This window comes from Xiphophorus hellerii, chromosome 3 (genome assembly GCF_003331165.1).
Source record: "Xiphophorus hellerii strain 12219 chromosome 3, Xiphophorus_hellerii-4.1, whole genome shotgun sequence".
Lineage (NCBI taxonomy): Eukaryota > Metazoa > Chordata > Actinopteri > Cyprinodontiformes > Poeciliidae > Xiphophorus > Xiphophorus hellerii.
In genome coordinates, this window is record NC_045674.1 from 24,840,385 (window position 1) to 24,855,381 (window position 14,997).

The 14,997-nt window shown below is 41.4% G+C and overlaps 1 protein-coding gene across 1 annotated transcript; it reads right to left on the reverse strand.

The window, feature by feature from the left end:
* Window positions 1-489: 489 nt before the first annotated feature.
* On the reverse strand, window positions 490-13,133 carry gapdhs (glyceraldehyde-3-phosphate dehydrogenase, spermatogenic). The gene is made up of 11 exons (XM_032558642.1): window positions 12,991-13,133; window positions 5,952-6,011; window positions 5,559-5,655; window positions 2,844-2,950; window positions 2,328-2,418; window positions 2,115-2,233; window positions 1,945-2,026; window positions 1,543-1,694; window positions 1,285-1,447; window positions 1,109-1,206; window positions 490-990 (listed from the first exon to the last, which is right to left on the reverse strand). The coding sequence occupies exons 2-11, from the start codon at window positions 5,978-5,980 to the stop codon at window positions 921-923; spliced, it is 1,008 nt and encodes a 335-aa protein (XP_032414533.1). The 5' UTR covers window positions 5,981-6,011; window positions 12,991-13,133; the 3' UTR covers window positions 490-920.
* Between the last annotated feature and the right edge of the window lie 1,864 nt (window positions 13,134-14,997).

Here is a 14,997-nt window from a genome sequence, read left to right on the forward strand (position 1 = left end):
CTATCAAATGTATCCTCTCTCAGCTGATTGGCTGGCCAGAAAATGAACGCCTGAATGAATAACTTGGCACTTTGACCAAATCGTTGCTGCTTTATCCTGTTCGTTTCGTCTAGGACTGGTTTCTCCTCTTGTTTTATGTGTGAACAAAGCTGTGATTAAAGCCCAGTTCATCCACTGTCGCTGGATTTCAAATGGTACTAGCCAATCCAGCTACTGTGATTTGTGGTTCTGAAGTATTAATATTTTGAAGCAATACTCGTAAACATCATCTTTAAGCTTTCCTGGATTTGTTTGGTGTATTTAGGCATTCAGCCACTAAGTTTACTTTAAAATCTGCATCTTTTAGCCCTTTCAGTCAATTTTACACACAAACTAAACGTAAATTTAAAATATGACAGATTGTTTTCCTCACCTAAATTCTCAGAAAGTTCATATGACATCAAACTACACATTTAATCCATTCTAAAGAAATGAAGCTGGACCATGAAAGAGGAGTTAAGGGTTTTTTCAAACTTTATTTTTTCCAACTCTTGAGTCATAATTACAGTAGGTCTGCCGCTCAGGTTCCTCCTTTCTCTGGTGACAAAGCTTTTAAAATCACACTAACAGTGAGATGGATACAGAAGTTACCATAGTACTCAGTCATAATTACACATCTAAATCAGCCGTGGGAGTTGGAGACGGGGAACACGGACACAAATACTTTCACCAAATTGTCGCCTTGTCATTAAAGGAAAACACAGATGAACTCAAAACACTCAAACACACATTTGCTGCTGCCTACATATACTGTAGTAGAGCTAAAGGGGTCGAAGATGCTATGATTTGGCTATGGGTGGAGCTTTTGTGTAAAAGAAGGGAAGGATTCATGATGGTTAGCGGTGGTCCCTTTGCTCACTTCCTCTCAGGACAGGAAGTGTCTACTCCTTGGAGTGCATGTACAGCAGCAGGTCAGCAACACGGTTGCTGTAGCCGTACTCATTGTCATACCTGGAAGGAAAAACAAAGGTAAGTAAAAGTTGACCTTAATTTTAATTTTATTTCAGTGCATCTCATTAGATTAGGAAGGATTCTTGCTCTACAGGCTTAGCATATGTTAGAAACTCACCAGGAAATGAGTTTGACAAAGTTGTCGTTAAGGGAGATGCCGGCGCCAGCATCGAAGATGGAGGAGTGGGTGTCTCCGACGAAGTCAGAGGACACAACCTGGCAAACACCAACGTTATAGATTACAAACAGATCTCAGTTTTATATAAATAAAGAGATAAAGGTTCAGGGAAATACCTGGTCTTCAGTGTAGCCCAGTACTCCCTTCATGGGTCCGTGTGCGGCCTTCTTGACGGCCTCCTTGATCTCGGCGTAGGATGCGGACTTGGACAGACGGCAGGTCAGGTCCACGACGGACACGTCCGCCACTGGCACCCTGAAAGCCATTCCTGTCAGCTTGCTAGAAGAAGAGAGAGAGAGAGAAAGATTAGACCCTTTTCCGTTGCTGCTTTATGCTTTCTGACAGAATTAGCAGCAGAGCAGTCAGTCGTGTACCCGTTGAGGTCAGGAATGACTTTGCCCACAGCCTTGGCAGCGCCGGTGGAAGCTGGAATGATGTTCTGGTGGGCGCCGCGGCCGTCACGCCAGGCCTTGGCGCTGGGGCCGTCCACTGTCTTCTGGGTGGCTGTGTATGCGTGGACTGTGGTCTGCAGGAGGCAGAGTTACACTGGGTGAAGCACTGACGCCTTTAAGACTACCAAAAATATATAAATGCAGCGAAATATCCGGATAACACCAGGCCTGTTTAGTCAAACTCTAGTCTGTTCAGCTAGAAAGTCCAGTTTGTTTGGGGAGGTGTGCAATGTGAAAACTAACACACCGACTGAAAATGTAACAAATATTGCAACTTTGGTCCCCAAACAAACCGAGTTAACTGGACTATCAGGTGTTTCTTACCATGAGAGCCTCCTCGATGCCAAAGTTATCGTGGATGACTTTGGCCAGGGGAGCCAGGCAGTTGGTGGTGCAGGAGGCATTACTATACAGAACCAGATAAAAACGCATCATTACTCACACAGGCTTGTAAAATACTGCAAGTTAGAAATAATATTCAAAGGGATCATTACCTGACGATGGTCATGGAGGACGGGTCGTATTTGTCCTCGTTAACTCCCATGACAAACATGGGGGCATCAGGTGAGGGGGCGGACACGACCACACGCTGTGCACCCCCCTGGATGTGAGCCTGAGTTCGAAACATGATGAAAAAGGAGGTTAGAAAGCGAGTCATCCCTCTTTGCCGTGGGTAATCCGCTGAGCGTTTCTTTGTGTGTACGTACGTTGGCCTTCTCCAGGCTGAGGAAGACTCCAGTGGACTCGACGACGTATTTGGCGCCAGCGTTGCCCCAGGGGATCTCAGCAGGCTTCATACTGGAGGAAACAAAGGAGACGGCGGCAAATGAATCTGTGTTGGCTCTATCCGAGTGAGAAAAGTAGATCCTGAATTTAGCATTCAGGTCCTTGGTATGTAAATTGACAGGAAGGTTTATGTGTCGTGAAGCTGGAATGTCTCCTCTATAACCGTCCTGTCGGTTTTCCCATCGCCAGAGCTGAGACTCTGAAACACAATGAGCTAAACCAACAGCTGCCGCAGACAGTGAAGCAGAAAGCCTCATTCCAAAGCCAGGAATTCACTCACACACATAAAAAAACAACACAATATTCGCTCAAAAAAATCTGTCTAAAACAATAACCATCTTCATAATCACACTGTATGCTAAGTCCAACACCACATCAGCCTCCTGGAATCTGCAGATGCCAGGAAGTCTGAAGGATAATCAAGCGTCTTCACTTACCACTGGAAAACAGAGATGGCTTTGCCATCAACGTAGAGCTTGCCACCATCATGGGAGACCTCGCCATGGTAACGGCCGTGGGTGGAGTCGTACTTGAACATGTAGACCTATGAAAGGGAGGGCAAGAAATAATGAGTCACGGAGAAAAGTTTCACAAGCTGTAGTTTTTGATTTGGCTTTAAAACATTTAACGTGAAAGATATTTCTATATAAAACTAATATTAACCTACAATAATACTTGGTATAGAAAAATATGCATGTGTGACTTTTAGCCATTTCAGAGAACAAGTATCTGGATTGGATGTCATTGTTGCCATTTTATTACAATATCTGACATTTAGCAATATTAGGGCTAAAGACCTACACATTTTCAACAGCGTTAACAACAAAAAAAAAAACATCTAATACTGGGGTTCAGAGAGTTTTATATATACCTTTTAAATAATTAAAATAAAAAAACAGATCATATAAATATACAGTTTAGTTACTCTCACTAAATTTAAGCTAAATGCGGTGGTTTGATATACTTGAATACTCCAAGAGGTGAATTAATGTCAGTTTAAATCATTGTCCTCTTAGTTGTTGTCTTTTCTATTTTGTTGTTATTGTAAAATATTAAAATGAATCCATATAATTTGCATTAAAACAGTTGACCAAATTAATTTTTCAAACACTGGATTGATTCACAAAGGGCAAATGCCACTCACAAGATGGAAGATCTACTGTTTTTAATGGCGAAACAAAACTAATCTGCAACTTCAATGAATGGGTGGAAATTAATTTTTTAATGTTTTATCAACCACTCAAACGTTTCACTAGCCATTTTTCACTGTTTTTCATTTTTGTTACAACTCCCACCGGTACAATCAAATTACATAAATCACATGATTCATTCTTTTCTGTAAGAAAAACAATTTATTGACAAGAAGCTTAGCATCCATATGTACTTATACAGACCCCACTTAACAGTGGGGTAGTGCAATAAGTTATATTTAAACATTTACAAACATCAAACTTTAACCACAACAATCACTTTTCAGTCTTTTCTTTAGTTTCTGGATTCAGATCCAGATTCTGAGTGTTTTTCTTTCCTGTTGTGCCACAGCTGGATGGCATGTGTGACATCAAAACCCTCAATCGTGGGTAGTTACTGAAAGTCTAGACCTCCAGTCGCTTTAACAAGCTTCATCACATTAAATCGCCTCTCAATCCTTTCATTAAGAAACCGACTTTTAACTTTCTGTTCTTTCCTCGACTCCTCTTGAGAAACGTTTTTGTTCTCTGCCACCAGCTTAACTAACATAATGCAACAGCACATTGCTGAAGTTACTGCTCAGATATTCTGGTTTTATGCTTTAAGTCTAATTGAATAGAATAAGTCTTGACATTATTTCCTATATTCAGCGTTTATACATTTTGGCCACAACTTCCCCAGATGGTAATTAGTGAAGATGTGTCTCTAATCATTTTAACTTCTATTTTTTTTTTTTTACTTTTTCTGTTTAATTCAGAATTATTGTTATTATTACATGCCAAAACATGGTCATTGCTCATTCCACAGGCCATCATCATTCCTGTGTTATTACAATGTTCTTTTGACTGCGAGTCAGCTGCCACTCACACACAAGCCTACACACGCACACCCCCACGCACCTACACACACCTTCCCCCTCCCTACATGAAGATATATCTCAAAATAAAATTAAAGAATTTTTCACACCAGATCTGATTTTAATCTTTTTTTTTTGCTCATTTTCTTTTCTAATAAGGAAAAGTCAGAAAATATTTTCAAAATGAGGCTCTTACTATCCCTTCTGTGATTTTGTATGAGCATTAAGGCCAGGCACAACATTCCTCGTTCATTTTCCATGTTGCAGCTGTCATAAAATTATGACTTTTTTTGCATTATTTCAAATGTATTATCATAAGATTCCTTCTTATAACTAAAAATATCATAGCCTGGCCCTAATACAACCTGCATTGAAAGTCCAAATAAATATAAATAGAAGTTGTAGATGTTCCAAAAAAATGTAATCTTCAAAATCCAAAAAATTGATTAATGATTAAAATCGCACATCCCTAATTCTTTATGAACATTTGAACTCCTTCTTACCAGGCTGGCAGCAGCTAATCTGACCTCTGACCTCAATCTGTCCCTCGGTCATGTCTCTCTCCTCATCCTCAGACGATGAATCCCCTGAATCGCTAACTCTCCCTCCTTCTCGGGCCCTGAAGCTACTCCAGCAGTAGAAGGTTGTAGGGTAAACATATCAGTTAGTTTGACATATTTTTCTGGGCACTTTTTATCCTTTGTTCTCACCATTCCATACATTTGTCTGAATTCGACCAGTGGCCGGTGCCAATTGACACCCCTGGTTCTAAGTATGTGACTCTTCCACATCTCTGCTTTTATCACACTTTCACTTCTACAGTGAAAGTGTGATAGCATGCTGTAACCCAGGAGTCTCAAACTCCAGTCCTCAGGGGCCGCTGTCCTGCAGTTTTTAGATGTGCCACAGGTACAAAACACTGGAATGAAATGGCATAATTGCCTCCTCCTTGTGTAGATCAGTTCTCCAGAGCCTTGCTAGTGACCTAATTATTCTATTCAGGTGTGGTGCAGAAGAGGCACATCTAAAAGTTGCAGGACAGTGGCCCTTGAGGACTGGAGTTTGACATCTGTGCTGCAACCCAACAAACACAAAGCTCTCTCACCATGTACTGCAGGTCGATGAAGGGGTCGTTGATGGCTACGACTCTGATGCCCTTCTGGAGGCATGCCCTCAGGACCAGGCGGCCAATGCGACCGAAGCTGCGGAGATGGACAGATAGATGTCAAACATCCGATTTTTAAATCTTTATCAACATTAAATAATAGTTGTCATGAGACATATGTACATCGTACTTTGTGAGAATCTCAAAAATGATGCTAAAAGGTAAACTCAACTGCGCATTTAAATACTTTCCCTGATGTTGGGGACAAAAGTGACGGTGTCAGAAGGTGATATTTCACAGATAACTTTGAGAAGTGACCATCACCACTTGACCCTTTCCTTTTCCTGACAGTCATTTCTGATCCTGCTTATAAAACATGAGGTTCAAACTCACCCATTGATTCCAACACAGAGGTCTGACATGGTTGATGTTGCTTAGGGGCTGTGGAGTTACCTGCACAACAAAACAAACGCCGGTCAGAATCAACACAAGCCAAATGACTGACGTAAACTAACCTAAAATGTCAACATTTTAACAGCATTGAGTTTAAACAACAGACATCAGGGGTGACAAAAAAAAAACAAACAAGATGATTTGTGAGGGCTTTAACAAAAGCGATTATCTTAAACGAGTTTAGCTAATCAGGTCGGACTGGTAAATCGTGTTGCTACCAACCCATAAACTCTGTTTTCTACACAACAAGCCTGAGTAATATGAAAATAAAAAGAAAATAGTGAAAAAATTACAGATTGTGTAGGTAAAGGTGAATTCTGAGCCACATGCTCTATTTGTGAAAATGTAGAAAATTTGATTTGTTTAAATGAAATCTGTATTTTTCTATGATCAGGTAGGCTGAAACTCCACAGATTCAAGTTAGAGCCAATAGCAATATGCAGTTGTCATCATATCTCTAAAAATCCTCTCTGCAATCAAGCACAGGAATGTGCATTAGAATTGAGCCATGCAGAAATCTTCCTTGTGTGTAATTTCTGATGAAAACACAGCGCCTGAGGTTTCTCTGTGCTACAAGTGACCTGAGGACAGGCCGGCAGCAGCTCACACCTCGTTACAACCAGGTTCTGCGGCTCTGGTTGACATCAACGAAGGAGGTAAAAATACAGGCCATTAAAATCTGCGTTTCCCCAGCCTGCTCTGCTGAGGCGTGGAGGAGCTGCACCATGCAGGGGCATGTTTAGAAAACAAAGCGATCCGAAGGCCGGGAGGAAGCGGCTGGTATGCAGCGCAGCGAAGAGACGTGTCCGCCAGCCCAGCAGAGGGGAAGGTCTGGCTGTGACACAACTATTCAACCTCCTCTTCTCTCTGCTTTTCCTCGCCGTTTCATACAGTTCATTCATCTGCAGGATCAACCACCTTCATGTCCCTTTTGATTCAACTCTAAGCAGGACTGCATCTGCTTAAAACATGGAGATTGTTACATAATCTGCTAAGTATTCATGGTATTCCTTAATATTTCTGCTTATGAGTTAAGTATAGATGATTATGATGGTTATATTATAGTACATGATAAAACTTTGAGGAAATCATGTGACCGTTTGTGACCCATTTAGGGCTAAATACACAAAATACTGCAGTGCAGCATCAGCTGAAAATGAAATGCACTAATAAATTGGCCAGAGCCTGCAAATCAGCCAGTTTGCCTTTATCTGCAGATCAAATTATTAAAAATCTTTGGGGTTTTTGTTCTCCCCTCTTTTTATTAGTTGCATCAAAGAAGCCCCATCATTTCTGACACACTTTGAGTTTAGTAAAGATCAGATTCATCTATCAAAGAACCTGAGTTTTAGTCCACAGAATAAAAACTAAGTCATTTAAAATAATGATGGGCAGGTCAGACATTTTAGAAAACTGAAAACCGGCTTAAAAATGCCTGATTAGTGCGTCTGTAACAGAAAACCATATTAATATATCAACAATATGTGTCCAAAATACTTCAGCTTGGTGTGTGTGGGTGTGTGTGTGTGTGGAACAGGTAAGGTGGCACCGGCTTGTCATTTTCAGCTACTCTAATCTCCTAATCTGTTGTGTGTTGGGGCATTGGGTACAAGCTGTCAATCCGCTGAAATGCATTGTGGGAGTACTTTAAATAGACTGCAGGGGTAACCAGATTACAAGTCATGAATTTTACCTCACAGAACAGCACACACAATGATGCTGATGATATCTGGAGTATCCTGTGACCGTAATGACACCGATACTGTACTTTTTCACACCTGGAGTCAACTATTGAACTGCTATTAACTATTATGTTCTCTGATTGATCCAAAAGGCTCTTTATGATCTTGTTTCTGTGCTTTATTCTGTTTTTTCTTCAAGGTAGAGCAGCCATTTTATGTTCTGCAGCCAGCATCCGTAACACAAGGTCACTAAAGGAGTGACAAACAGGAGAGTGTGTGTACATCATGACAGATCTGTTTCCACTTCGTGTTTTCACAAAATTCAAGGGAAGCTTTCCTCCTCCTGTAATCTGCTTCCTCTCCTCCTGCATGAATACCAACGTCTCACTTTTCTCTGCACAGAAGCAGTTGCCCTGGGTTCCCAGAACAAAATGGCCGCTCCGCTGACAACCGATCCAACAGTGTGTGGTCCGTTCTGCATCTTAAAGCAGGTGGAAATTTCTGCTGAACAAGAAGCTGAATCTCAAACATGTGGCTCCAGATGTGGAAAATGTCCTAATTTCACCGCTTCCCTGATGAGGCGACACGCCGAGGCACGTCATGCATGTAAACCTGCACACACTTGACGAAGCAATCCCGTTTGTGTCCTTCAGTGCTGCCCGGAGGCCGTTTGAGGGATTGGTAAATGGAAGGGCACGGAGGAAGGAGGATGGAAGTTGCAATAGTTTGTAAAAAAGGAAGAATTTTTCATCGAAGAGACAATAATTGCAAAAAGTAGAAGCATAAATGCAAATATCTTTAATAGGGTACTAAGGAAGTTCTGTTTTGCAGAAAAGTTTCTCATATCATGTTTGCATGCAGCCAATTAATGGCAATTAAACAATGCAACTTTATTGCATTGTCTGATCGCCAATAATTATTTTTGACTTTTAAAATCAGCTTGAAAACCTCAAATGAAACCTAAACGTAAACCAGATTTGCAAGTGGTGTAAAGTGTTTATGCTTTTTTTCTATTAAAGATGCAATTATCAGACCTTTTTCTGCCCTGATGGCTTAACTTTCTAAGAGTTTACTAAACTCAGCTAGTTAGGGGTATATGTCTCGATGCATAAATGGGAATAATCTGGTAATTAAACTTAACCTAAGTAAACTTAAAATACAAATGTATCCCAGATTTTACGTAGCAAGCAGATATAAAACGTTCCAAGGGTTATATTCACTAACTTCACCCTGAAGTTGTGCCTCTTTTCAACAGATGGCACAGTTAGCCGCAGTCTGGTGTTCAGACTGCACTCACTCTGAACCGCTCACAGAGACACCATTGTGTGGTGGAGAGTAGCGAGGTAACACACTGATGGCTGCAGCTTCCAGTCTGCTGGCACTCATTAATATGTTAGAAGAGGAGGCAATTAAAAAACAGGACATAATGGCAAAACACCGCAAGATATAAGCTGTTACTATTGTTTTTTGTTCTGGAGTTTCCTCGATAAGGAAGGAAAGGAGGGTGAAGAAAAACCTTCAGTTCAGATCTGACAATGAAGGCAGGTCAGGAAAATAAGACAAAGCTTCAGGGTATCATTTGCTCCAACTGAAAGTAGGTTCAATTAAATGATTAAGGTATGAAAAAGAAAAGATGTGGAATACAGAATTATGGGAAATGTAGTACAGCAAACTCAAACACGAAAGAACCAACAACTTTATACAGCATTTTACTGATCTTCCCTCTCATCTGCATAAGTCTGTCCCAGATAACCCCCAATATTCTGATCCATTTCCCCTCTTCTGTCTGACCCACAACTACTCCGACATGACCTCTCTCATGACCCCAAATCCAGATACAATCATTAAAATTCAGTGAGTCCCTATAGCTTAAATTTGACCCCTCAGCGGCCGCTGAATCTGATTCTCTTGTTTTTGCACAACCTCCCCTCCCCCAAGCTCTGGCCCATTTTCAGCTCACAAACAGCAGGAGGGATGAATTTCAGGGACCACTGGGGGGAGGAATGACTCATAGCCAGTGACCAAAAAAGGTTAAATTCCCCAGACTGCACCAGGTGGTGCAGATTTTAAAAACTGCATGCGCGAGAGGATCAGAGACAAACATGATGCAGCATTTTCACTGCACTCATTCGTCCTATTTCCTGCAAACCCTTACCTATTCCCTAGTTCATCAAGTTTTCTCTTTTCTTAACTTTGCCTCAGTTTATGCACTGGTTGGAGATTTCACCAGGGTGAGTGAATGCGAGCAAGTTGACCCGAGTGCATCCTCACTTTCCCACACCAGAGCGCCCCACCCCCCAGCCTTTCTCCTTCGTCCGCCCTTGGCTATTCAAACCTTCCCCCAGCTTCCTATTCCTCTGTCACACCCTCTTTCTCCTCAGTGTTTTTCCACTGCAGTGGGTCGATTGGACAGAGACATTGCAGAATAGCCAATTAGGTAATGTCTTTTCCTCCGACCCGCCTCTTTCGGAGTTTTGGAGTCGGATTTTTCTTTTTCTGTGCAACAAAAAGAACTTTCCTTTACTTACAGTTTCTCTCACCTCCTCTTCAGCACCATGTCTGCTTGTTTTTTATTCTCGCCTTAGAGATGTCTCTCTGCGGCTTTGAACGAGTCACTCAAATGTTCATCACCATCACATCACTTGTCTAAAATTTGCAAACACAGTCAAAGTTTACAAGGATGCGTCTGGCTTCTAACTGACCCCACATGGGCTGTGTTTCCTGCTGTAGCGAAATGTTGCTACAAATATTAGTTAAACTGGCACAATACTAAGAAAAAGCAGATATTGCACCATAATACTGTAAATTAAATTTGTTTTAAATAAAAAAATGCTACAACATCCAGAAAACTCTGCAGATGTGTTGTGTAACAAAATGCAGAAATTCAGGAAGAAGTATACGTGGCAACAAAGCAAAGGAAAAGAAAGAATATGAGCAACAATGTGATGTTTCTCACATTTCTTTGCAACTTTACAGGCTAATTTGGAATATTCCACTGAGAGGATTTTATTGAGCTACGGCGCCATGTGTGAACCTTCTTTCCTGTGGGATGGCTCATTTCCTAAAAGTGGTGACAGTTAGGCAAAGAACGCTGAGTCATTCTGAGTCTCTCTTCCTCTCGCACAAAGCCGAGTCAATGACTGGTTCGTAGGCGCTGCTGCATGATCAAACGCGACACTCATACTAACCAAACCACCACTCAGGGGGGAAAACTCAGTTCATCTAGAACTAGCTCAGAGGGAATGAATGAGTCGAGTATGTAAATGACCATGAGTAGGAGGTGTATCTGGGAGCCACGTTCTGAAACTTGTAAAGATGGAAGCTAAAGCTAAAGCTAGGCACTTTCTTGGTGAGGAACAGCAAAAACGGTCTTCTCTGTAAGCATGAGAAAAACCTAATCGCCATCTTTCATCCGGCTGACCAGCAGAGAGCAGCAACTTCAGGGCCATCATCATTGCTTTACCCTATGCTTTTTGCAGCAAGGCTTTAGCCGACAGAAGCAGATGTGAGAAAAACACATGCACTTATAAGAGCCTGCTATACCTTTGTACCAGCAACCTGCCATGTCTGGCAGGGACTATTCACATCCTTCAGTGCTATGGTAGCTTAGGTTAGCTGTGACTTCTCTCATTGGCTAACAGGCTAATTAGTGGTAGTCAGAAGGTATTTGTAAGTTTGTAGCCTTTTCTTAAGTATAAGCAAAGTGAGCTAACACAAACTGTTATTATATGTATGGACATCATTAGCATGAGGAGCCAAATTAGCTAACATGACTTGTTAATATTACTAAAAATGACAAAATAGTGATAAGTTATTGATGTAAATATGTTTTAATATCCAAAAAAGCAAGAGAATAGAAAATATTTACTTAAAGAACGAATAAGACTTTATTTTCTACTACTACATGCTTGAGGCCTTTACAAGCAAGCTAGGTCATAGCTAATGCTAAGATGCTGCTTACTGCCTGCAACCTTCACTTCAGTATGGTGTTAGGTAAGCTGCAATGAGAAAAATACGAAGTTACTGAGATTAAAAACAAAATGTCGATTCACATCAGTGAAGCAGCCCTGGGCCTGGTGTGCCCTTCATCATCTCGAGTCATGACCTTCATCCAGTCTGACATGGCTGCATCTTCCTGTAAGCTACCAAAACCACACGAGAGAAAATTATCCATGGTTTAATTTTTCACAACGTCCCTTCTCTTATCAGTTTTAATGCAGTAAAAAATGCCTAAATGCTTTCAGATAAAAACGAGGCCTCGTCAACAAGCCTCGTCAACAGGTCCGTCAAGCGTCGTGTCAAACTGCGGCAGAATCACGCGACACTGCGCCACTTTTTCTCTGCCCCACGGTTGCATCAAAGGAATACAATAATACGAGTTTTAACCTGCCTTTTTACCCCCTATATCAAGTCATTCCTATTCACTTTGTTTCTCGTCACTCTGGCCCCTAAATCCCGTGACTACGGAATCCCATTCATCCCTCGAGTGTGTAACGTCGTCAGACTTCATGGTGAAGAGCAGAGCAGGCACGTAGCTTCATTTATTCGTCTCAGCACCAGTGTTATCACTCTGCGTGATGCACACGTGAAACAATATGACCAAGAAGCCACTCTGTGGGACTCTCCATCATGACTTTTCTTTAAAAACCTCAGTGTTTTAGCGTTTTTTGCTAAGCTAAGGGAGAAATACAGCTTGGTTTTCGTGCAGCGGATTACATAACATGGAGTCCAGCCTACTTCCGCAGATGCAGCGCTGCGAGCTTACAAAGTCACGTTGCTCGCACAGAGTAGTTTTCTACATTTCAACACATTTGTCGAAAATTGTGACAATTCCGCTTTCCGTTAAGCACAATTTCCACCGTGGCGCATTTTGAGCGCAAGCGTGACAATATGCAGCAAACCAACTTTGTTACAAGGAGTAAGGACAGTCTCTCTTCCAGATTAAGAGGCCATTGCGCATCCCCTCCCATTCTCCCGTCTGTCTTCCTACAGGCATCGTTTAAAAGCAAACTGCGAACAGAACTGGTCAGAAAAATAACTTAGCTACATAGCACTCCTTCACATCCCAATGTAGTCCTTTCTGCACCACAACACCTGATTTATTAACATTGGAAGTGGTTGCGAACACATCGTGGCCACAAGCTTCCGCAAGTGACGTAGAACGTCTATGGCGATAAAAGTTTATTTATATTTGAAGGCGTTTCAGATAACAATATTGATATAATGGAAATTATATGGAAATATAGTTTAGAGACCTGAATTATACAAAGATGTTAAACCGCGGAGCTCAGTCTTACCTCACTGCTGATGCTGCTTGAGTCAGTGTGCGCAGCTCGCGGGTCGGGCTTCACTATTTATACTGCCTGGGTCACCATAGCGACGTGACGTCACCTCATCCGCTGCTGTCCATTCCGAACGAGGGACTCCTCACGGTCTCTCTGCAGCTGCTATGGCGACCAGACTGATGGTTACCAGTGGTCTGATGGTTGATCTCATGTTCGCAGGACTTTATCATCTAATAAAGAAAGCCGTGTTTTTTTTTTGTTGACGGATTATTAAATGAATAAATAGCCGGCGATCAAAGCAGACAGAGACAGGCACCGATGACAGGATGCCAGAGACCGAATGGTAGAGAATGATGTAATCTTTTCTCACGTTCTCGTAATAATTAGTTAATGTGACCGAATATTGCTCACATAAAACCTGGAAACCATCGCTATCTGTAGACAGACTTAGGAAAAGGAGCTACAGCAGGTGGGAATAATAATAATAATAATAATAATAAAAACTATTGGTTGGGTCGTTAGCAGGTTAGTCCCTCTGCATTGCATCATACAGTTCAGGATTAAACTACACGGTCAATTTAACCCAGACCCTATTTTGCCTATAGTTTCCTAAAGGACTGAATGTTAGAAGAAATTTGAATGTGTAATTTTTCCCTTTTATACAATATTATTACTATAGCATTTGATTACTGATTTTCACTTATATTCCACTATAATAACTCTTCTGAATTTGAATTAATGAGCTACAACATTTAATTTCCCTTTGGGATCGATGAAGTTTTTTTTTTTATTCAGTCTGAATAATTAAAATCACTCTTCGCGTTGAGGAAGTCAAAGTTTGATTCTCTTCCTCCTTTACCCCCAGCGTCACAGCACGTCGGACTCAGAGAAAGCGTACGTGAGGCAGGACGCGTACTGTGGTGGAACATGGGAAATCCCTGCAGTGCAACTCACTGCACACCCGCTTTCATCACTTTAGTGGAGAGTCCAACATTTTGTAGCACGGCTCGCCTTCTCCTGTTGTACAAAGGAGACACGTCCTCTCAACGCAATGGCAAAATAAATACATAAATAAATAAAAAAATCATAAATGTTACCAGTAGAGAGCTACTTGTTTTTCTAAGTTTGGGGTTTGACTCAGACTTCTCTATCTTATTACTGCCACCTACTGGCAGCCAGCATAAATAAATTCATTTAAACAATGACTCAAACCCACGTGGCTGGCATTTAGTAGGCAATGCATACCACATGATAAATATTCCTTAGTATGGGACACAAGTTTAAAAAAATGTTAATAATGCCAGTTTAAAAGTAAGACATTTAAATGTTGGGAGAAATTATGAATCATCTTCCAAATTAAGTACAGTGGTGCAGGCATGTGCAGAGGGGAGGCAAAGGTGGCTTGAGCTGTTGCCCCTTTCATCCTTGATGCCAATAATGCCCTTTTTGAGTTTTTGGGGGGGTTTTTTCAAAAAAAATTTTTTAAATTTTACATTTTTTAAAATCTGTATGTCAGAAGGTCTGCTTGTGCCCCTCAGCAATAATGTTTAGCTAAATGTAATAATTTAGCAAAAATAAACTAGTCTGGCTGCCCTCAGTCTAATAATGAGTTTCTCTGCCTCCATGTTGTTCAGACACCATTGAGGCATGTTGTCTGCCTTCGGGATGATGTTACTTACATCAGTAACGGTTCTGCTACTGATTTAAGGAACCGTTACATCAGTAGCGGTTCCTTACACCGCTAATGATGTAAGGAATCTTAATTCCGTACATCATTAGCGGTTTCTGACATGGACGACATGGGCAACCGCCCAGGGTGCCATCTTGTTGTGAAATTCCCCCTCGCGCTTACGACCAAACACATCATCACACACACATTCCAGCATCTCCTGCGAGGCTACATGGGTACAGATGGATGTACAAGTGCTTGAAAAATGGTGTGCATGCAAAAAAGGAAGATATATTTGTTTGATTCTTGCAGTACTGTGTACATCATGCTATCTGCACAGTCTACCCTAA

Coding starts and splice junctions, on each gene's coding strand:
- gapdhs (XM_032558642.1), bottom strand. CDS start 5,980: ATGTCAGACCTCTGTGTTGGAATCAATGG. Junction 5,656..5,951: donor CTCTGTGTTGGAATCAATGG/GTGAGTTTGAAC, acceptor CCATCTCCGCAG/CTTCGGTCGCATTGGCCGCC. Junction 2,951..5,558: donor TCATCGACCTGCAGTACATG/GTGAGAGAGCTT, acceptor TCCCTTTCATAG/GTCTACATGTTCAAGTACGA.